This window comes from Mesitornis unicolor, unplaced genomic scaffold (assembly GCF_000695765.1).
Source record: "Mesitornis unicolor isolate BGI_N332 unplaced genomic scaffold, ASM69576v1 scaffold27647, whole genome shotgun sequence".
In the NCBI taxonomy this organism is placed as follows: domain Eukaryota; kingdom Metazoa; phylum Chordata; class Aves; order Mesitornithiformes; family Mesitornithidae; genus Mesitornis; species Mesitornis unicolor.
Genome location: NW_010198897.1, coordinates 20,355 through 42,589, shown reverse-complemented (window position 1 = coordinate 42,589; position 22,235 = coordinate 20,355). Strand labels below are relative to the sequence as shown.

General features: G+C 38.0%; 1 protein-coding gene across 1 annotated transcript in view; it reads right to left on the bottom strand.

Annotated features, from left to right (window-relative positions):
- The window catches only part of DCP1B (decapping mRNA 1B), a gene marked incomplete at its 5' end in the record, with an annotated part of 43,862 nt that overhangs the window by 2,157 nt on the left and 19,470 nt on the right, over positions 1-22,235 (bottom strand). Inside the window, 5 exon segments of the mRNA XM_010189298.1 lie at positions 1-24; positions 6,496-7,335; positions 8,082-8,210; positions 16,167-16,302; positions 18,479-18,545. Coding sequence (XP_010187600.1) covers positions 1-24; positions 6,496-7,335; positions 8,082-8,210; positions 16,167-16,302; positions 18,479-18,545 — 1,196 coding nt within the window.

Sequence of the window (22,235 nt, the reverse complement as noted above, 5' to 3'; positions counted from 1 at the left end):
AGGAATGCGCTGAGGTGAGATTACCTGTCCACACAAAAATAGAAAAGTAAAAGTAAGCAATTAAACCTGTCTACTTAATTCTATAGGAATAAGGATGATGAAAACTGCAGGGACTGCTGCAGATTGACAGAGTTATGTGAAGCTCCAGTTGAGGAACACCTATAAGATCTATTTCTAGATTAAAGGTGTTCCATCCAATTTGAGAGTGCAGCAATAGTTTCAAGTGTGACTAGTTCTACCTGAGGCAAATTATTTTAGGACCAGAGCATTTTACTTCAGAGATCAGACTACTATTAAATATCAGCACTCTTAAGGAATTCAGCAGTAAAGTCTTCTACACTGGGACAGTATGTCATTGAGTTTAATCTTTGAGAATATACTTACATGCAAATATAATTATTAAAGACTTATCTTTGTACCTAATACTAGAAAGTATTTTTCAATGACAAATGACAATGAATATATATATATATATTGATTTTTTTCTTCTCATTTTACTTAAAGAGAGGGTAAAAAAAGAAAACAGAGATTAAGTGATTTATCTAAAAAGCCACAGTGAGTTGGTCGCACTGTCAGAAACGGAACCAACTCCTAACCAACACTCCGTTGACAAAATCAAAAAGACCCTCAAAGAGAAGGAATGTTGATGCTACAGGAGTTCTGCTAGTTCCCTCAGTATCATATCCATGCCAACCCACAAAGATAGGTGCCAACAAATTTTTACTTTTAAATTTCGCAATGCATCTTGGACCTGTAAAACAGGCAGGACTAGCAAATACTATCAGGTATAATATACAACATAATGGAAAGTTTATTCACTCAGTTTGCAGATATTAGAGCTCTCTCCAAGTAATTCCAGTAATAAATCTTAATCTTAATCAGCCATCTCTTTGCTATTCAAGTATCCCATCTTTTTTTCACAGAACAGAACAGAAAAAGGATTTGACACAAGCTCACTAAAGCCCCTCTCTTCTGGACAGGAGCATGATTTATTGCTCCTGTATGAAGGTCAAAGGTTATTGAATCGCTTCCCTCTGTGTCCTGGGTTACATTCCAATTTTGAAGAAAAATTTAAATTAAGAAAAAAACCCTGAGGTTTATCTCCAAGGTATGCAAAACAACATGGTTTCATATTAAAGAACACTGATATTTTTGTAGCTTGTCTTACTCCTAGTTATGATTGTCCTACCCAAGACATTTCTGAACAATGTTAGTTAGACTACAATACAAACAGAAATAGAAAGAAATGAGGAGGACTGAGATCTCATGCTATTTTACACAAAATTTAAGGAAGTAGAAAGACTAGGGGTCAGGAAAGACTCACAGGTATTAGAAAGCATGGGATATGCATCTAACACAAAAATCTCCCAGTTCACATTTTGGGTAAATATTGTTTCTGTTTCTTAAATACAGACTACTATGTAAAAACAAAACTCCTGACCTCCAGCTTTTTCCTGCCCCATGACATGTAATCTTAACAGCAATCATCAGGTCCTGAATGAGTTAAGGTATTTCTAACTCATCACAGGACTGCTTCAACCAGTAAGGTAGTGCATATGTCTGTGCACCTATGCTTAAAAAAAGCAATGTTAACTTTAGAAGAAAACCCATGTAAGTCCGAAGTGACATCTCTGCAGAGCGAGATCTTCAGACTGTGCACAGATGTTCTCCTGTGAGAAGGCTGTTCTCCTGCCTGTGGAAGACTGACTACCTCCAGACACCCACCACAACACTGCTGCTCTACTCATTCGAGCAGCTGAAGTAACTTCAATTGTCCTCAAGCAAAACTGGCAGGGTTTGCTTGAACCAGATGATTCTTCCTAATGTGATTTTAAAAATGCATGTACAAACTGCTCTCCAAGGGCAGGAACCTCCAGCAAAGGGATGGTGGTGAGCAGCTGGAGGAGATAAACTGTCCCACTAGTACAGCTGAATCTACAACACACAAGCTCGAAGACCTAGATGACACGTCCTTCGAAATCAGAAGACGTCTCTCTCTAGAGTCCGAGGCAAATAAACAGAACTTGAGCCAAACTGTGCTCTTAATAATATACAGTTACTACTGTCAAACACATATAATGTTCTGGTTTAAAAGACATACGAAAAATTATTTGTTTTTTCCTGGATAGGAACAGCTTTTTGGAAGGACCTGCCAAGCATATGGAAGCTATATGGAATAAGCAATATTGCCATCTACTGGTGACACAGCTAATATCTACAGGTTACTGCAAAATTGAGACTGTGTCAGAAGAACAGAAAATATATGTACCGTTTTTTCAGTGCACAGCATTTGATTCTGTATGCAAACATTAAAATGCATTTTTTGCTAACAGTTTGTGCTCAAAGTTTCTGCCATTTAACACATTCTTACATAAAAAAACATGGGTTTTTAAAAGCATGAAGGCAAATTTTCATTTTAGATTTAGTTTAGATCACCTTCAGTCATTGGGACAAATAACACCCACGAGAAAATGGGATGCTGACCTTGGCATTACTGGTGCAATTCCTATAACACCATACTTCTGCTGAAAGGCCTGAAAATGCTCTGTAGGGACACAACAGCCTCTGGGCCAATCTTTCAGGTTTGAGTAATTTCTCACAAGATGCAACAGCCTTTCCAAAACACTGTTGACCAACTTCCTTCCCACAGAATCTAACGTGAGTCGCTTGTTCACTCAGCCTCTGCTGAATTATCTCCAGCTTTATCAGGCCAACACTTAAATCTCTGAGTCACTAATAAGAGTAGGAGTCTACCGTCAGTTCTGCAACAACGAAGTTAAGAACAAAGAAAAATGTGCAAAATAATCACTGCAGCATATAGTATTCCTCCTCTGAAGCACAAATGCTCACTAAGATACTGGTTTGATATTCTGTGTGGCTGCTGGCAGCTACACGACATGGTAGCTGGCAAATCCACATAACGCCACGAACTAAGGAACGCACTGGGTCTCCTGTAGTGCAAACTGGCATCCTCTGTTGCGTCACACGCGCAGGATCCCACGTGCATCAGGTGCTCCTCTGAAACATCAGCATCCAGTGAGGCTATGGACCTCTAACTGGTTTTAGTGGCATTACTTAAAACTGAGAACATCGAAACTAAGAATGATTCAGGAACTTCAAAGATAGTTACTGTTAAAATAAAGCTGGCTACAACGCTAACATTGCTTTGTCTTTCAAGTTTAATTCATCGTTTTTTAATTGATGCTTAACTACAGAATCTTAAATTACTTTTCAAAACAAGGGTAATGTACCTATTGCATTCTTCCTGTGCATGTTTACAATGAAACTGCAGTCAGAAGAATTGAGAGAGAATGGTGAAATGCTCACACCAAAGATAACAGGTACCATGCAGAAGATGTAACACCATGTACAAAATACATTATTGATGGAAAATGCTCCAAGAAATGAGAGAAATGGGCTGCAAGATAAGTGGCCTTCTGAAGAAAAGATAAATTTGTGTCAACGTTATTGTGAGCACTTTTAAAACCGTAATTCTGATTAACATAAACACTTAAGCATGCATGTATCTATAATCAGGATAACTCATGCCTAACACTAAGCATATGCTCAAAAGCCCACTGCAGATTAATGCTTTTTCATTGCATCTTAAGCACACATTACTCACAGTCTGCATAAGGAATACTTCACAGAATAGCGCTGGCACCAGCCCAGACTGAATGCTTCCGAGTATTATTCTACTGCTTTTGCTTTTTTCTTTTTTTTTTTTTCCTTTTTTTTTTTCTTTCAGTAACTGGTCTCTTCCTTTCCATGTGGGAGATCACAGTTCTTACACCATATGGAGATGCAGGAGAAGCCAATTTAAACTTGGACTTGTAATGTGTCAATTGTGGAAAGGACTATTGCTTTCATTTTCTCAGTGCTGCTGATGGATCTGCTGTGTTCCTTTAATACGATTTTTCCAACAACAGACACTGTCCAGACACCTTTCTATTCCTGTCAGACTTTTTAGAACTTGCTTTTTCTGTATGCTGAATTGTAGTACGATACCAAAAGATAAATAATTGCAGAGAACAAACCTTTTGCTGCATTTGTTGTGAGAATCTGCTTTGATCAATTTTGCATGAGCATGTGCAGATGTATTTGTGCCAATTCAATTTCACTCGAATGTCTTGTCTGCAGGCATGGCAGCACTTAAAGCCTTTGCTCTACGACAAGGATGATATTACAAAAAGATTGTTTGTTTTAAAATTTGTTTCAAGTTTTTATCTTCCATTTTTTTTTCTTTGGGAGTAGGAATACTTCCTGTGGCTAATTCACGGCATTTGACAGGAATACGGACTCATTCCTTAATTTCTAGTCTCCTGTTTTGGTTTTTTTTGGCAATCTGCTGCATGTAAAAGAGGCCATTCTTTCCAGATTGCAGTCAATAACAATAATTAGTCTTACTTTCATCACCATTTTTATCCTAAGTATTAAGTCTCATGAACAATACTAAACACGTCAGAAGAACTGCATTTCATACTGTTTTGACAGCAGCTGTGGCTGTCTCAGCCTGTAAAGCCACTCCTAGGCAGCCTCAATCTACTTGGTCTGCTCACAGCCATGCAAATTGAGACTCAGTCTCTCCTTAGTTGCCTTTTTTAATTCTTTTTTTTTTTTAAGGCAAACTTGCAGTAATAATTGCAGTGAACAAGACTTGTTCCAGTGAAGAGTCTTCTCTTCTCTCAAGCTATCGTTCTATTTGTACTAAAGCATAAAATTATTGAAATTGCATTCTGTCAGACCTCAGTACTTCCCTTTCCATACTGCAGCGAATGCTGGCATCATTTTCTTTTTCAAACTTACACAAAGTCATTAGCTGTATCAGCATCAATACGGATTTTTCATTTGATAATATATCAGCATACTGGACACATTTTTATTTATGCATACTGGCTCACAGTGTATAGGCTGGCACTTGCCTCATTTCACTTTTACCTTCGACATAGGAACCTCTTATGTCTCCATGCTGTCAGTACATTTACCAGTGAATCAAACAATTTCTTTCATTTATAGCAGGCAAGTTCCAGTCCCAGTGAAAACAGAAGTAAATTTTTGTGACTCTGGATACTGTTTTCATTGTTTAGTACTCCACTGGAAAGTCAGATTACCATCTGTAAGCAACTGATCCTGAGTAATTTCAATGGCTAATCACCCCCAAACTCTTTCACACAGATTCAAAGTCATGGTGCTTTAATGAAAAGAATAAAAATAATGAAGGCTATTTGCTATGTCAAATTCGCCTTCCCCTGACCTCTTTCACGGAATTAGAAATCTTGACCTATCACAGTGTTAGTGACAGATGTGGCCCGTAATTGTTAAATGACTGTTTCAGCCTCTTCACGGGTAGGGTAATGTTCGAGAAGAAGGATGATTCTTGGAGCATGCTGAAGTGTTGTGTAGTCTTTCATTCAGCTTTTTAAGAGGCTGCAATAGAAAAGCAGCTTTTGAGCTTTACACTGAAAAGGTGAATGCTTGATCATCTGGATAAGTAACTTCTAGACTGCATTACAAGTCAGACTCCAGTACAACCCAGTGTCTTGTGGACAGTCTGTCTGCAATAGAGGAATTTAAAAGGGGCTTAGATGCTCGCTCGTCCCCTAACAGGACATTTAAAGACATTGAAGTGTAGAAGATTCTACAGAAAATAAAGTTGTTAATAAAGACAGTAGTTCTCCAGGATGGGACATCTTGTAATTGCACATGATGCTTTTCTGAAGAACAGAAAAATGAGCTCCTGAGTGAGATAGTTTCTTGACATCTCCTGAGTTTTTCAAGACACCAATCTGACTTTTAGGTCACAATCACCAGAATTAAGGGGTCTGGGGTTTTTTTAAGGGCATTCAGGCATGACACCTTTTTTCCAAAATAACACACAGCAAATAAAAATGAATAGCTAGAAGTAGCAGATATGGTACAAGATAACTAATTCAACACTGTACAAAAACTTCAAAAAACTGCTGTAAGAAAATAAGTAACCTATGAAGCTTCTTTAGCATTTTCAGCAACTGGCATATAAAGGAAGGCATACCTGCAATGAGAAAGCTATGACTAATTTTGTAAGAAAAAATAATGAATAGACCCAAAATATTATACTCAACAACCAGCAATTACACACAACAGCTTGAGACCAAGCACGGCAACTGAAAACTAGGTGACCATTTTAGTGGGTGACCTTTTTACTAGGTGATATAACAACCAGGTGACTTCAAAGTGCCTCTGGAAAAACCCAAGACTATGCTATTTTTGGTCATTATTGATGTGTAAGAGATGCAGCCTTCAGCATTCACAATATCACAGCTTGGTAAATCGTAACTTACTTGATATTGTTGAATTATCCCCTGCAAAATGACTGATGTGCAATGCATAGTAAGACAGTAACAACAATATACTGGCCAAAGCAAAGCAAAGACTAACCTCACAAAACTCTGAGTTCATAAGATTGCTAGATTTTTATTTATTTATTTATTTAAAATGCTGAAGTTGCTCATTTACCTGGAAGAGAGCGCTCTGTTTTTCTGTACCCGGTGCTTTTTCTATCCAGGAATCCAGTGGTTTCAGGGTATTGGTATTCTGAGTAACAACAGGAAACTTGGCTGCCAGGGTTGGTCTGCTGGATACATGCAACTGTTGTTCTTGTTGCACTATCTGAAGCTTTTTCAGTAACTCTTGAGGCGAAATCACCCCAGAATTTGCTGCTTGATTGCCAGAGAGAGAAAGTGGCTGTCTAGGAAGTTTGGATTGTTCTTTACCAAGTGTCTGAGACTCTAAAGTCTGGCCTGGAAGGGAACCATTGAAGTACACCAAAGGTGGCTGGCTTATATTGTTTACTGGTGCTGCTGGTGCTCCAACAGCAGCGGGAGTCCTGCAGTACACTGAAGCTGTCGAGTTCACAGATGCTGTTGCACTGGGGTCCATTTTAGCCACTGACCCTGACTGACTCTGTAATTTCTGTAATAAGCACTGAGTGCCAGCGGTATCCTGAACTACATGAGATGCTGCAATACCATGAGAAGTCACAGGTTGGAAGAGTCCCGTGAAAGTCTCACCCACAGGGTGGACACTGCCATTTTCACAGAGTCGGTTCTCAGGAAACTCAGCAAGTGGGTGCAGGTCTGTCCCACGCACCATGAGCTTCTGAATGGCGGGGCAAAGCAGTTTCTCTGCAGAGGGCGAGTGCCTGCTAGGCTCTTCGTAGGACAGCGAACGTACCACACCCTGCCTCACAGGGAGATTCTCTTGATGCTGTTTATTAAGCGGTTCTGAGACATCTGGCTTTTCTTGTTTTCCAAACAGTGCTGTCAAAGACAAGTGCTGTGGTTCAGGATCCACATTCTGTGGGGGGACAAAGGACAAAAGTAAACATAGTTGCCTCATGCATAAGTTACATGAAGTGGTGACAATATTTAGCCAGCAGTATTCAAGGAAAAGCTGAGAAAACTGCTATGCTCTTTTCTCCCAAGAGAATTTTTAATAGTTTTGTCACATAGGAAGGGCAAGAAGAGAGTTGTCAAGCTGCTAATGTGGGAGAAAACCAGTGAATCTGAGAGATAGCAGTGGCTTCACTTTAAATACCATGAAAGAGCATCTTCCCTTTCAGTCATCAGTACAGTATCAGTAACAGACAGAAATCTTTTTTTGTGTGAGGAAGGGTCACTTCTTGTGCATCTCCCTGTCACAGCTGAATTCAGTTTTTAGGATTCTGCAGTGTGATTTAGCTTGAAGATATATCAAGAGATTTTTTTTTTCTAATTTAGATTAATTGAATTCACCTAAAGAAAAAGAACACAAAAAATGTGGCCCAGCAATTGACTAGATCAGCTTGCAATCAAAGTGGCATCTGACAACTGAAAGACTAGCATTTCTTTGTTGCATAAGGATATAATGACTGTAATTTACATGCTTCCACATCATATGGTGGGGGTTGAGGGCTTTTTATAAAACAGACCACTTTTTCATTAAAATAAATCCTTACTGTGGTTCCACCTCAGATTCTTGCACTGACTTTAACTCAAATAAATATTCCTACATGGCTACCCAGTTACAGCAGCACTAGGCAGAAAACACACAAAACATTTTACCTTGCTTTGCTGAGATGTTCGCTGATGCTGGTTTTCACTAGGCTTCACTGGAATTGGTTTGATTAGGTTGGGGTTGTTATAGATTGCAGAGGAACTGGTTATTTGTTTTGGCTCTGAGCAGGTCTTACACTGCAACAGAAAAGAAGTATATTTTAGTAAGTGGGACAATATTTTTCCCATAGTTCTCCACTGTAGTAAAATCCAGACATAGTCAAGTACACAATAACAAAAAATATTAGTGGCAGCACTGATTATGAAATGCTATGCTACTGAAAGAACTATAACAACTGCAACCTAATTTTCTAAAACCACAAACCATATGTAAAAATAAACACTTGATTCCAAGACTCCCTGAGTTTGAGGCTTCTCTCTAATTTAAATCTCAGTTCTCTTTCTTACCTTCTGCTTTTCCAACACTTAAAAAAGAAATTAAAAAAAGCACCTTAGAAACCAAGCAACAGACATGCTTTTCCTCTATCGGTAGGCAGCTTGAAGCAGCTTAGATACAGGAAGGATTAATATGGCCACAAAGAACACTTAAAATGCTTTTTCTTAAAAACTGGAATTATAAATCAAACTCTTTTACATAAATATTCCACATTGTAGGATCTTGAAAGATACATATACCCATCAATTTGTAGAATCAGTATGTTTTCTTATTAAATACATTCTTAGTTAAAAACAATAGTAATAAAAAGATGGACAGAGATGACTAGAAGTGATCAGGAACATGGAATAACTGACATGGAGAAAAGGACATGATGTAATTCAGAAAAACTGCACAGAAAATGCTGCACGAAGAAAAACAACAAATGGAATGGGAAAAGGTGTATAAGATGGTCTTACTCTATTGCCTAAAAAACAAGAATATAGTCAATGAAAATATAAAAGCACTGTGTATACAAGGAGTGGTACTGTCAGTACAAAAGAAAACAGTATATTGGAAGTGACTCACTTGATACAACTGAAACCAAGAAACTGGAATGATATTTTAAAAGAATTATCTAACAAAAAGTGAATCCTATTCTATACCTGAATTTGATGGGCTCTACATTTTGTGCTGCAGGACTAATGGTTGGGTAAGGAATGTTCAGTTTTGGTTTCTCATTCTTTCCTCCAAAGAGCCCACCCAGTCTTGTGCATTACTGAGGTCAGAACTCTGGACTGGACAGACTGCCATATGGACACACAGCAGAGCCACTGCTGGGCGATTATAAAAATGTCAGTGTCATTTCTAGATCTTTCTGAGACAAACTCCTTAGGATACAAATGTGTTAGGTGAGAAAATAACCCCAACTCCCAAATATACAAAACTGACCATTTAATCCATTTCTGACATCTACCGCTACAGTAAACAAAGACACATTGTTTCCAGGGCTGCTCACTAATGCAGAACTTAAGTCCTGAAGGGGAGTTCTCTAGGAAGCACTCAATGCCTTCTTTGCTACTTTTGCCCTCAGGAATTCCAGGTCTCTGAGGCTGGAGGGAAAGTCTGGAGCGATGAAGACCTACCCTTGTTAGGGGAGGATCAGGTTAGGTAGCATATAAGCAAAATGGACATGCACAAGTCCATGGGACCTGATGGGATGCAATTCTAAGAGCTGAGAGAGCTGCCTCGCTCATTGTGAAACTACTCTGTTTTTGAAAGGTAATGGCAACTGGGGGAGGTTCCCAACGAATGAAAGAAAACAAAGTACTATCTTCAAGAAGGGCAAGAAGGAGCATTTGGGGAACTTCAAGCTGGGTTGTCTCACCTCAGTCCCTGGGAAGGTGATGAAACTAATATGTTTCTAAACATATTAAGGGTCAGAAAGTGATTGGGAGTAGCCAGCATGGATTTAAGAAGGGGAGATCATGCTTGATCAATACAATAACCCTTTTACAGAGAGACGACTGGCTCAGTAGATGCTGGGAGAGCAGTGGATATTGTTTACCTTGACTTTTGCAAGGCTTTTGACACTGTCTCCTGTAACATCCTCAAAGACCAACTGATGAAATGCAGACTACGTAAGCAGACACTGAGGTGGACAGAAAACTGTGACCTGCTGGGTACAAAATATTGTTGGCATGAAGTCCAGCTGAAGGCCAGTCACTAGTGGTGTACCCTAGGGTTTGACCCTGGGGTTGAAATCCCAATACTGTGGTCAATATGTCTTCATTAACGACCTGAATGATGGGGCAGAGCAGGCTCACAGACAACACAAACCAGGGATGTATAGTTAATAGACCAGATGATTGTGCTGCCATTTAGAGGGACGTTCACAAGCTGCAGAAATAAGCTGACAAGAACATGAAGTTCAGCAAAGGGAAACTGAGGAAGAATAACGTCAGGCAGTTAGCACAGGTTGGTGCTAACAGACTGAAAAGCAGCTTTGCAGAAATAGACCTGGGTGGACAAGAGGTTGAATACGAATTGGCAACGTACCCTTGTGGCAAAAGAGGCCCAATAGCATCCTGGACTGCTTTAGGCAGAGCATTACCAGCTGATGAAGGGAGGTTCACCTCTACTAAGCACTGGTGAGACCACTGGTTAGACCCCTCTACTGAGCACTGCAGTACTGTGTCCAGTTCTGGGCTTCCCAGCACAAGAAAGATGCAGACACACATGAGTGCATTGAAAATTTATGAAGTTGACTTAGGCTTAGGTTTCCAGAAGAGAAGGCTCAAGATAAAATATCAATGTCTCTGCTGAAAAATCATCTTGCAGGTGTTTGGACAGTAAAGGACTTCTTCAATGAGTTTCTGAAGACATTATCTTGCAAAGTAGAAGTGTAGTTCCACTCATGTACCTGGCTTTCTTCTATTGTATGACAATTTTTGGTTCAAATGTTGCCTTTCAAAATAACTTTAAAGCATGCACAGACAATCATGCCATAGGATGGTTGGCTATTAGGTTTGAAGAAGAATAAACACCTGTCTCTCCTTTCCTGCTATACCCCTACTCCATAAAGTGAGAAACTTCCTCAATCACTAGATTGGAAAAAACATGAAGAACAAAGTACTGACTTTCACAATAATGCAGAGCTTCACAACAGAACTGAATTTCAATTACATATATAAAACCATGTAGAGAGTGACTCATAGCTAATCTGAGCAGGCCACATTCAACATGTAAATATATTTAAACTCAGCTACATTTTTTTTGACCTCTCTGGAAAAAAAAAATAAATCAAAGAAATAATTTTACTGGAACGTGGTATCTCATTCACCCAGAACATTTCTATCCATCTCAGTGCAAATTTGATGACTAAAGATGTCCCAAAATTCAAGTAAAGAGCTAAGTCCAAAGACTACTCATGGTAAACAAACAGTTTTCTTTTAAAGCTAGTCCAAGCTTACCTCCCTTCTCTGTGACTGAAAACCTGAGTAATGGAAGCACTTGGTAAAAATCCACATTTAACTGAAGCTTCAGTTTTGCTTTGCAGTTCATATTTTAAATAGTTGTGAATGGATTTCTATGAAAAATCATAGCAGAAAGAAGCCACAAAAAAGAAGTGCAGAAGACAAGCCTGTAACACTTGCATAACTATGAAAACTTTTACACTAAGGAAAAGTATCCTTTACTTTTATTAGCTCTGAGTTACATTTATCAATGCCCTGCTCAAACAAATTGTCTTCTTAGGTATTGCCAAGCTCACATGTTGTTATCCTTCATTTTTTTTGGTCTATTTTCTAAAAGCTTTATTCTATTATAATTTCCAGGGAGTTCATATGGACCCTCAGCAATGTCCTAGTACAGAGCCTTCTGCAACCTTATAAACTTACAAAAAAATAGGGTTTTATTTGATTGAATTAAATGACTGGATTATCCTTAAATCACTTCCCCCATCCAGTGCCTGACTGGTGACTTATGTTGTCTCTCATTTACTTAATGACAATTGGGCATCTTACCTAGTTAATTATCAGATCAAAGGTTTTTTCCATAGTCTACGTAAGTTCTTCCTGTAGAGTTTAAGAGTTTTATCACTACATGAGAGCATTTTTCAGACCAAATTCCTCAGCAAAATGGCAGTATACACAAAGGCCTGTAGAAAATGACACTGACCTGATTTGGTATCATTTCCATGATTTGGTAACTTTGCTAGTAGGCTGGTATCAAATACAGGGAAGAATGCTGAAGAGGAAAAAAAACAACCAAACAAAAAAACCTTGTGATGGTTTCAAAGGAATCTGTAACTACTGGAGCTCAGAATATAAGGTCATTTTGGCAGATGGATAGCATGGCCTTACTGACGAGTAAATTAGGAGCAACAGCATGACATTTTAAGCAACTGTCAGGTGGTCAGGTAAAGAAGATATCAGGTGCCATCTTCATCAAATAGCAAAAAGCAGCATGAAAGAAATGTCACCATGCTCTTTAGTGACAGAACCAGAAGAGCACTCATCAGCTATGACATCTGACGATTACTACATCTTGCTTCACAGGTCTGTCCTTTAGTCATGTGTCTTGTTCAAAGCTATGCTCCTACAAAAGATGCATAAGAAATCAAAAGGTTCTAAGATCATGTCAAAGAAATGCTAGGCAACATTGGAAAAAACCTCAGATATATGTAGTGAACGTCAATCAAAAAGAACAAAACCACCAGTTAGGATGCTTTAGGCAAGTTTGGTATAGTCAGAGATATTTGAAGCAAACAACTGCTCTGTGTTTTGAGTTTTCATAGCCTATCTGTACAATACGAAGCTCAAGGTGAACAGAACACTGTCAAAGGAAACAAACAATGGACATGCATGGTACCTCAGTATTGCAGTTCTCCTGAAGCAAATACAAATCAAGTACAAGGAGGAGACGCTAGAAGCTCTGACACAGGGCAAGGCCAGCCACGACCTGACGAAACTTAGAAGAGCTTTGTAGATGGCTATGCTGAAAGTGATGAAGTTTTGAAGTTGTCAGTGCTCGAGCACACGTAAAAGGCCCTGGAAAGGAGACTTCTACCTAGCTGATATAAAGCAGCCACAAGACAATATTAATAAACAGTCACATGAAGTTGTTCAAGGTGCTCTGCAGAAGAGAGGGGCTAAAGAGGACAAGAACTGTCTCAAACACAAGCAGTAGCAGAAAGGATTTCCAGTCAGAGCCCTGCTTAAATGAGACATTCAGAACCAATTCAGGCTGCTTAAGAATAATAGCATAGACTCTGCACCATCCAGGCTGAGTATGGCACAGGACCCTCAGGAAAGCTAGGCCTCCTGGATTCTGCTAATAAGTCTCTCACACAGTTAACAAACCAAAAGTTAAAGCACCTGAAAACTTAGAAATTATATTCCTGTTTGGGCAGGGCAATAGCACTGGAGCATTTTGCAGAAGAGCAGTGAAGAAGCAGTCAAAGAACAGAAATAGAAGCCTGGAAGCCACACTTGCTTACTACCAGAAATGATGTTCTTATTAAATGCTTGTGTGTAATGAAGTAATGAAGAAGGAGGCTTCAGTTATTTAGGGCATGTCAACCAGATGAAGGATGTCCACCTAATCTGACTTTAAATAGATCAAAGACGGTGTAGTAAATGGGCAGATGCTGTAGAAGAGCTGTGCAGTGCAGACCTAAGACTTGTAGTACAAGACAAGCACAGGGTTTAAAGAAAAAATGGAATAGTCATGCTTCGTTCTGTACCCTAGCAGCTCTTCAAATATTTGTCCCCCTAGGTATCATTATGAGGCCTGCTAATACCACTTCTTCTTACCAAAGACCAAGAAAAGACAAGTGTGCATTAGAATCCCATTTTTCAAAAAATACTTCAGTGGTTTTGCAACTTGAAGCTCCATTAATAAAAAAAAGAAAGGAGAGGCAATGTATTTTATTTCTGGATGTAACCTCTAAATGTTTAACTTAATTTGAGAACAAGACATAGCCTTCCAAATGAGTTACACTCTTAAAAAAAAAAATCGCCCTAGGACTTAAAAATTGAGCAAAACTCCTTAGATGCTTTGAAAATTGATGTTCTTATTCTACAGGTCCCAACAGTTTAAAATACCCTCATCTCCAAAGCCTCACAGAATTAAAAAAGGAGAACAACATATTTCATAACTGATTTCAGCACATCAGCACTGTACAACACAACACATACACTAGCAAGGATGCAGATGTCATAAAAGAGCCAAAAAAGCACGACTGCTGTGAAACCTATTGACATTAAATACAAAGATGGCTGTCATTGCCTTTATTTATCACACTTTTCCTAATTTTATATTACTAACAAAACAAGGAAAAAAAAGACATATCCTGTTCTCAAGAGGTCAGATACTCCTAGTACTCATGTCTCAGATGAAGAAGAAGTTTTCAGGTTATTTCCTTAGCAATCACTTTTAGCATTTAGCTAAAAGAAAATGAAAGCTTAAGGATGAAGAAAGAAGCAAATTTGCAAAAGATCTTATCTACAGAAAAAAAGGCCAGAAACCTAGTCTTTAAATAACAGATCTACAATTTCCTCTCCTTTGTCTCGATTTTCAGTGTGCTCATGTAGAAATGGAAGGTAACTTTTAAAAAGATTTATTACTACCTCCTCATAGAATCAGAAGACATCCTAATATTTTTGCAGTTTTCCATTTTCCATATTTTTAAAACTATTTAATGAAAACTGCTTAAATGTTTCATAATATCCTAAATCACACCTTTATGTCAAGCGTAGATACTGATTCAGTATTAAAACATAGAAAATATACCAGGTTTTGGAGGTGTTTGTCCACTACAATACATTAAATCCCTATTACAGAAAAGATGAAGGTCCTAAGCTTCAAAAGAAGCTAAACGACAACAAAAAAGGGTTACATTTCACCATAACTGAAATAGTTTGCTATTATCTTTCTGAGGATCTTATTAGTAGCCATGTTTCAGAAAAATAACTTTTTCTTTTTTAAATTGCTTATGTTTAAGCTATATATTTCTAGACTCAGAACACTTATGAGTTTTATTATTGAATGACTACACATACAAAATACAGGAAACAGCAGTAGGAACCTGCAGGCTCTCTAACAATTTGCAGCATATATATACGAATAGTTAAAATTATTAGATTTTTATTCCCCAAAGTAAAACATTTTTGATTGCTCAATAATACAGAACATTATTAGACCATGAGTTACTACTTTACTTAGGAGCCTCAGAAGACCAAAGCAGCACATAGGCTGAAATCACACTACATTTCAACCTTTTCATTTCCTTCCATTAGTGTTTGGAAGTAGCTAACAACCACAATTAAAAGCAGTAACTTCACTGTTAAAGCTCCTCTCTGAAGGAAGTTATTTGTACTCCAGCAGAGGGCTACAAAGATAATGAGGGGACTGAAGCATCTCTTACGAGGAAAGGCTTAGAGACCTGGGTCTGTCTAGCCTGGAGAAGACCAAGAGGAGATCTTATCCATGCTTATAAATATCTAAAGGGTGGGGGTCAAGAGGATGGACTCTTTTCAGCGGAACCCAGTGACAGGACAAGTGGCAACAGGCACAAACTGGAACACAGAAAGTTCAAGTTGAAGATGAGGAAAAACTTCTTAACTTTGAGTGTGACAGAGCACTGGAACAGGCTGCCCCAGAAAGGCTGTGGAGTCTCCTTCTCTGGAGACATTCAAAACCTGCCTGGACGTGTTCCTGTGCAACCTGCTATAGGTACCTGTGTTTTGGTGAGGGTGGGGTGGACTAGATGATCTCCAAAGGTCCCTTCCAGCCTCAGCCATTCTGTGATTCTGTGTATAAACCACAGAAACTATGAGCAGGTTTGAATACTCCACTGAGAAAGAGGACACAACTTCCAGGTGCTACTCAATAAGCAATAAGCTCAAGAGCTCTTGTTCTTACCTCCTAGCATTCAACAAATAATCATATACATGTTCTCCTTTCAGATGTTTTTATTGACGTAATTTCTCCTGAACCTCTTAGCAAATTCTGATGAAACTTGGTTTTATCAGCCACTTCTACACAAAATGAGAGTGTACACTGTCCAAAATCAGTTTCGATTTGAGTAAAACTATTTAAAAACAAACCAAACCCAAACCCAAACCTTCTGTGTTTTAAAATGTCAAGTGTGAGCAAGTTGGCATCATAGTATCGCCAAAAAGAAATTTCCTCTTCTTATGGACAGCAAGTCTCACCTTGGTATACTCATCTTTGGCCTTGGTAAGCATCCGTAAGATATCCACTTCTTTGTTATTAGCAGAATTCATGATCATTGGGGACAATCCTGATCCCGTGCCTTGCTGTGCTTTGATTTGTTCCTTTTTAGTTAGGCTGAAAGTTGGAGGTGAGAGGATATACAAGACAAAAAGCAGATAAAATATAAAAAGTTTAACCACAACTACTTTACCATAATTAATAAAAAATAAAATATTTTCACTTTTTCCCCATCTACATTAAAAAATGTGTAAAACAAAAATCTCTATTAAAAGATAAAAACATAATTTGACCAGGTACGAGATTAATTTTGTTCAATCTTGAGTGCACTAGGCTATAAACTAAAATTTCTGTAAGTCAGTTACATTTTCTATATCCAGAAGGAGCAGGGAATTTATAGTGTTATTCAGTTCTGCTAGTGGTGGAGGATGGCAAACACACACAAATCAGTTATTAACTACTAGCAAATGACCAATTTCCTGCCCCAGCTGTTTTATTATTGTTGTAGAATGCTGAGAATTAAAACACACAGCCAATTGGCTGAGCGACAGGGTATTTTTTATCTATATGCAACACTGCTATTATAAACCACTACACGTGGTTTACAATTGCATGAATCCTCTGAAAACTAGTTTTTATTGTAGCAAATTACCAGTTTGAGAGTACCTAATCACCACCAACTGAAACTTGAGCTAGTTAACTAAAATTAGTTGTCAAAAATCTGGGCTTCCTATGGTTTATTGCTTATTTCTGTAAGTTCATTCCCATCAATTATTTCTTGGGTCACAACTGACTCATTTTAGAGCTGTAGGATATACAGCAAAACCAACCACAACCCCTAAACAAACCCCTACCATTGTCACAGTCTATGTTTCACAATGTTTTGTCACTGCAAAATGAAAAGCAGCACATATTACTTTAAAAAGAGATACAGAGGAAACACGACTGCGTTCTCATCCAGTATTTTATAAGCAATCCTATCTGGAACATAGTGGTGGAAGAGTTAAAGCACTCTGCTATGGATCGAGACGTGCAAGGATGAGCGTTGTTTGGACTCATACTGCAGAGCACATAAATGGGCTTTTGGGCACTTGGTAACTTTGGCAATCAAAATTGATGGCGCTTCCTCAGCATGCTTCTGGCTACAGGAGCTGTTAAGACTGCGACAGCTGACCTGAAAAGGAGATTTACAGGTCTGGCAGCACCTTTGCGTTGCACCGTTAGCACCTAATGCTGTCTGCTTGACTGCATCCACCTCCCATGGCTTTTCTTGGGATGACAAAGACCTGGCTCTACATCATCGCTCCTCCTGTCCCTTAAAAGAATTGTGACACAATGATATGTCTAACCCTATATACCACAGGCAACTGGTATATCCAATCTCTGCCCATTCCTATTGGGCCCCTTTACTGTATCCTCCACATTATCTCTCTAAAAAATTTAGATTGCATATGTTGATAAAAATCTGTAAGACTTCAGCTGCTTCCTCCTCCAAACAAAAATGAATACCCGCAGAATATACTCATATGGAAAGGATCATTGCAAACAAGGCCATCATTAGGCCAGCCAGAGGGTACAGCAGAAGAATAAGCCCTGTCCATCCTGGGCATGTGAAAAAAGCAGTGACAGTGAAAAAACTATCCACAATATTGTTACATTAACACACAGCTGAGAATACAGTTCTGTTTGAAATTCTAATCTCCGACTTGATTGCAAAATTAAAGATTGTATAACATGTATAAAAAAATATTACTATGTACATAAAAGCTAATGAAATTCTTGCTTTACATTCCAAAAACAAAGTGAAATCTGTACATACTGCTAAGAAATGAGGAAGCAAAAAACCAGCCATGGGTAGAAACAGGATAAAACCACAGAAATTGTATTATTACAGTATGCCTTCATGCTAGCCCACACTTAAACTGACATGGGGAAAAAAGGTAACAGCAACATTAAAAACCAAAATCTCCCCAAACCAAAAAAGTATATTAAAACCCCAAAGAATACAATTCTTCAAAACAGATCTCTGAGTCATCAGGAAATAAATCAGATTAACTGTTACACTCTGATGTAGCTGGAAAGCTATGCAACAAAGTATTAAAAACTACTGCAATACAGTGACTTATTTCTGATTATACAAAGTGCAGCTGTGTAATAATTTTACTCACAACAAAGTCTATAAAAATAGATTTAAAGTAGAAAGGTATGACCATCCTAGCAATATAATGTGCGTGCATGTACAGAAATACATACTTTAAAAAAGCACAAAAAGTCTTGTTTACCCATCACTTACTTTTTCATGAGCTCTGCAATTCTTTGGCATTCTTCCTTATCATAAAACCAAATCCCATATATGGACACTGTAAATGCACATCAAACAAAAACTATGAGCATCTTCTCAAACAGCAATTCTACATGGTATATATTTAAAAGTGACCTGTAAAGGAATTTTAAAATTTATTTCTGTCTTATGTTTTCCCCATCTACAAATATAAAAATGACACCTCAGATTCTCCAAAATCAAAGAAGATCAAAGGCAGATCTCTAAGGATGTAAATTACAAGCTCTTGAATCTTCAATAAAGGCAGAGGTATTTGATCCTTTTCTTGAGAACACTAAACCAGAGGGTTGGTTTTTTTCCTCCAAACCTTTCCTTCTGACAATTTTTCAGTTGTCATATCATATCCATTAGACCCCAGTGGCTAGCACACTGCAGATAGTGTTGCATGCATATATAAGCAAGCAAGGTTTTTTAAGTTTTCAACAACCTTTAGGCCTATTTTATATGTTATCAAAGTTGCTAGAGTAGTACTAATGCACCTCTGTCTCCCTGCAGATTTCCTATAATGTTGCCCATTATTTTCACCACTAAAGAAGTACTTATGTGCAGCCAAACCCAGGATTAGAAAATCTATATCTAAGTTCAGACCGCCACTAAAGTAAGTGCCTGCAGCTTTGCACAGCAACAACAGATTTAAATTTATTAGTAGTTCAAGACTCTCAAACGCACACACCGCTAATGAAACCATCATATCATGATGGCAATAGCTGTAATGGAACTGGAGTCAGTGCAGCTTCCACCATAATAAACAGGGAGCTTTTCCCACTCATGACCATGTTATACAGCTCTTGTAAGTGAGCCTGGCAGTAAGTCTACAACACTGTCTCAAAACAACCTGTTCACATTTGCCAAGGCACAAATGTGCTGTGAGAAGAAGGGAGAAGCACTAGAAGAGTTAACGTGGATCTTCCCCTCTCTATCACCACAACCTTGCATAACATCCATATTCCCTTTACATGATATGGTAGCAAATAGGTAGCCACTGTATTTCTTTCCCCATCCCCTTCCTACCATACTGCTGACAAGAGTTTTCCCTTAATTTTACTAAGAAAAGGCAATTCCTAACATGTCTTCAAACATAGTAAGGGCTAGATTTTATTTGAAAGGGATACAAATGGATTGAGTACCTGTTTAAAACCAATTGCAACATTGACCCTGATGATGAAATATTTCCTTACATTAGCAGAATCCAAGAGCAAGCACTTCTTCAATTCCACAGAACCAAACCATGGCATATGAAGTATAAGTTGGCTTTGTTAATATTTGGAAAGAAAATTAATGTGCAGCTGTTCGTAAGATGCAAGTGTAATACTTATCTCCATTCTTCCTCAGATTTTCAGCCATGTGTTGTCCTTTATATAGCTAAAAATGGTTCAACTGTTTAATATAGCGTACTGGTGAAAAGCCTAAAATACCCACAAACCAAAAGCCATCCTGTAGACATACAATAAATAACTTTTAAAAGATGAACAGTTCTTTTTATGATTAACTTTTGAAAAGTGCGATGATGATTTCTATTATTCACCTAAAAAAGGCATGTAACATAACATGCACCAGTGGTTCTAGAAATGTGCAACATAAGAGCTGATATGTACTGCATGAATAATCTTTTTCTAACATAGATATTTATAACAAAATACAAATTTTGAAGACATTAATATTCTAACACATTCCAGAAAGCATCCAATAATAAACTGCAAACCTGTATAAAAGCGTGTGAACAATTTGCAAGGTTCCAAAATACCAACCTATTATGCAAAACTAAACATCCTTCTGAAGAAACGCATCTGAAAACTTCTTCTTGTCCATATTACAATGTAGCAAACAGACTGTAAACCCTAGACAAATAAAATTTGTTTTAAACAATATTCTTCTTACAAAAGAATCTCCGATGCTGAAGAATATTGATGAAACTTTGGCCATCTACTCCATCCTCTCAAATTTCTTTCATGTCTGCCACAGCTGGTGGCACTACCAATATGCCACACAGGTTAAAGAGCTTCATGTTTTGGCCATTTGATCAAACACATTATAGACTGTTTATGAATACTTGATAAAATTTGAAAGCTGACAGTCCCATGGAAATAATGCAGTGCTTCTGGCCATGAGAAGCTGAAAGACTGGAGTCAACAGCAGACGCAAGCTTGCTGACCTCAATTCAGTGAAAAACACGACTAAACTGTCTGATGGTCCCTTCCAACCTGCTATTCTATGATTCTATGATCAGTGTAGAAAACCAATTCAGATTTTACAGAAGTACAACCAGTATTTTAAAATACAATTCAAACAAATGCAAACCCATTTCAGATCACAGAATAAGGACACTAATTATTGCCTATTCCACCAGACCAAATCACCACCCCAACAACATATCACATCTTAACAGCAGCTTTAAGTCAGGATATCGCAGATTCAGAGACCTTTAGCCTAGATGTTAGCTGAGCTTCAAACTCACCCACACACGCTTACTTTCTTACCTCAGTCAAATGCTCCTTGCAACCCAGACTAGGAAGCAGAGCTGAAAGCAAGCTAAGACCAAAACTCAACTTCCTCTTGCGCTTACAGCTTACCCATTCAGTACTGAAATCTTTCAGAAGCAGACAGTTCCTCTTCTTCCTTCCCAACTGTACAGAGCAGATGAGCACTTCAGAAATACACTGAGAAATAATCTAACAACTTCTCAATTTCTTGTGGCCCAACATACTTTGAGATCTTTCATGCATGGGAGGATGGATGTACCAGTGAGAAAGCACTAACTTGGTGGAAATCTGAGATACAAGCTATCCAAAATACACTAGTGTGTCTTCATATTGGGTGCTCATCACCTGGAGTAATCATGGCATAAATTCATACTACAGTAATATATTCTGTTATAATCTACATTTAAGGAAACAAAAATGTAAAGAATAGTATTAAAATGTGTATAAACAATTACGAACATAAAATGGCTTCTTTTTTTAATGTGTGCATATGAAAACTCAGGACAAGCAAAAGAACCTAAGATGATTAAAAACTAACTGCCAACCTAGGAACCTGGCATGCTTTCCACTAATAAAAACTAAATACACATACAATACAAATTTCACTACAAGCTTTCTACCTGCATGAAAACACTGCATGTCTTATTAGGATTAAATCTAAACAGATTACCTTTATCTGTCCTCCATCTCTATCTGACTATTTGACAAAAAGGAAATCCTGATCTAAGTATCATCTGTAGAGCAGTAATTTCAGTAAAATGTTCACATGTTAAAAATGAATCATTAAACAGTGGAGGCACAACTGAATCACTAAACAGCAGATGCACGAAGCAAATTCATCTACTGCAGCAAGAAACAGCAAATACTAAGTCACTTCTAGGCCCAGCTTCAGCTATAAAGTGACCCAAGAAGAGATTATTGTAAAAAACAGGAAAAGAAAAAAACAAATCAAAGTCAAGTATGTTCTGCTAACCAAATGAGCCGTCTACATGAAAAGCAGCTAACAAAAGCCCAATAAGGAGAGCTAGTTTCATACTGACAAGATGGTTCACAACTACCCATCCACTTTTAACAGTTCCAAATTCATTTACTAAAATAAATGAGATTTAGTATTGAATTGATCACATTAAAAAAGGCACCAAAGTTATGATGTTGTTAACAAGATTACACAAAACTAGAAGGATATAATGCAGCTATCAAGTCAACAAGATACAATTTATATTGAACAG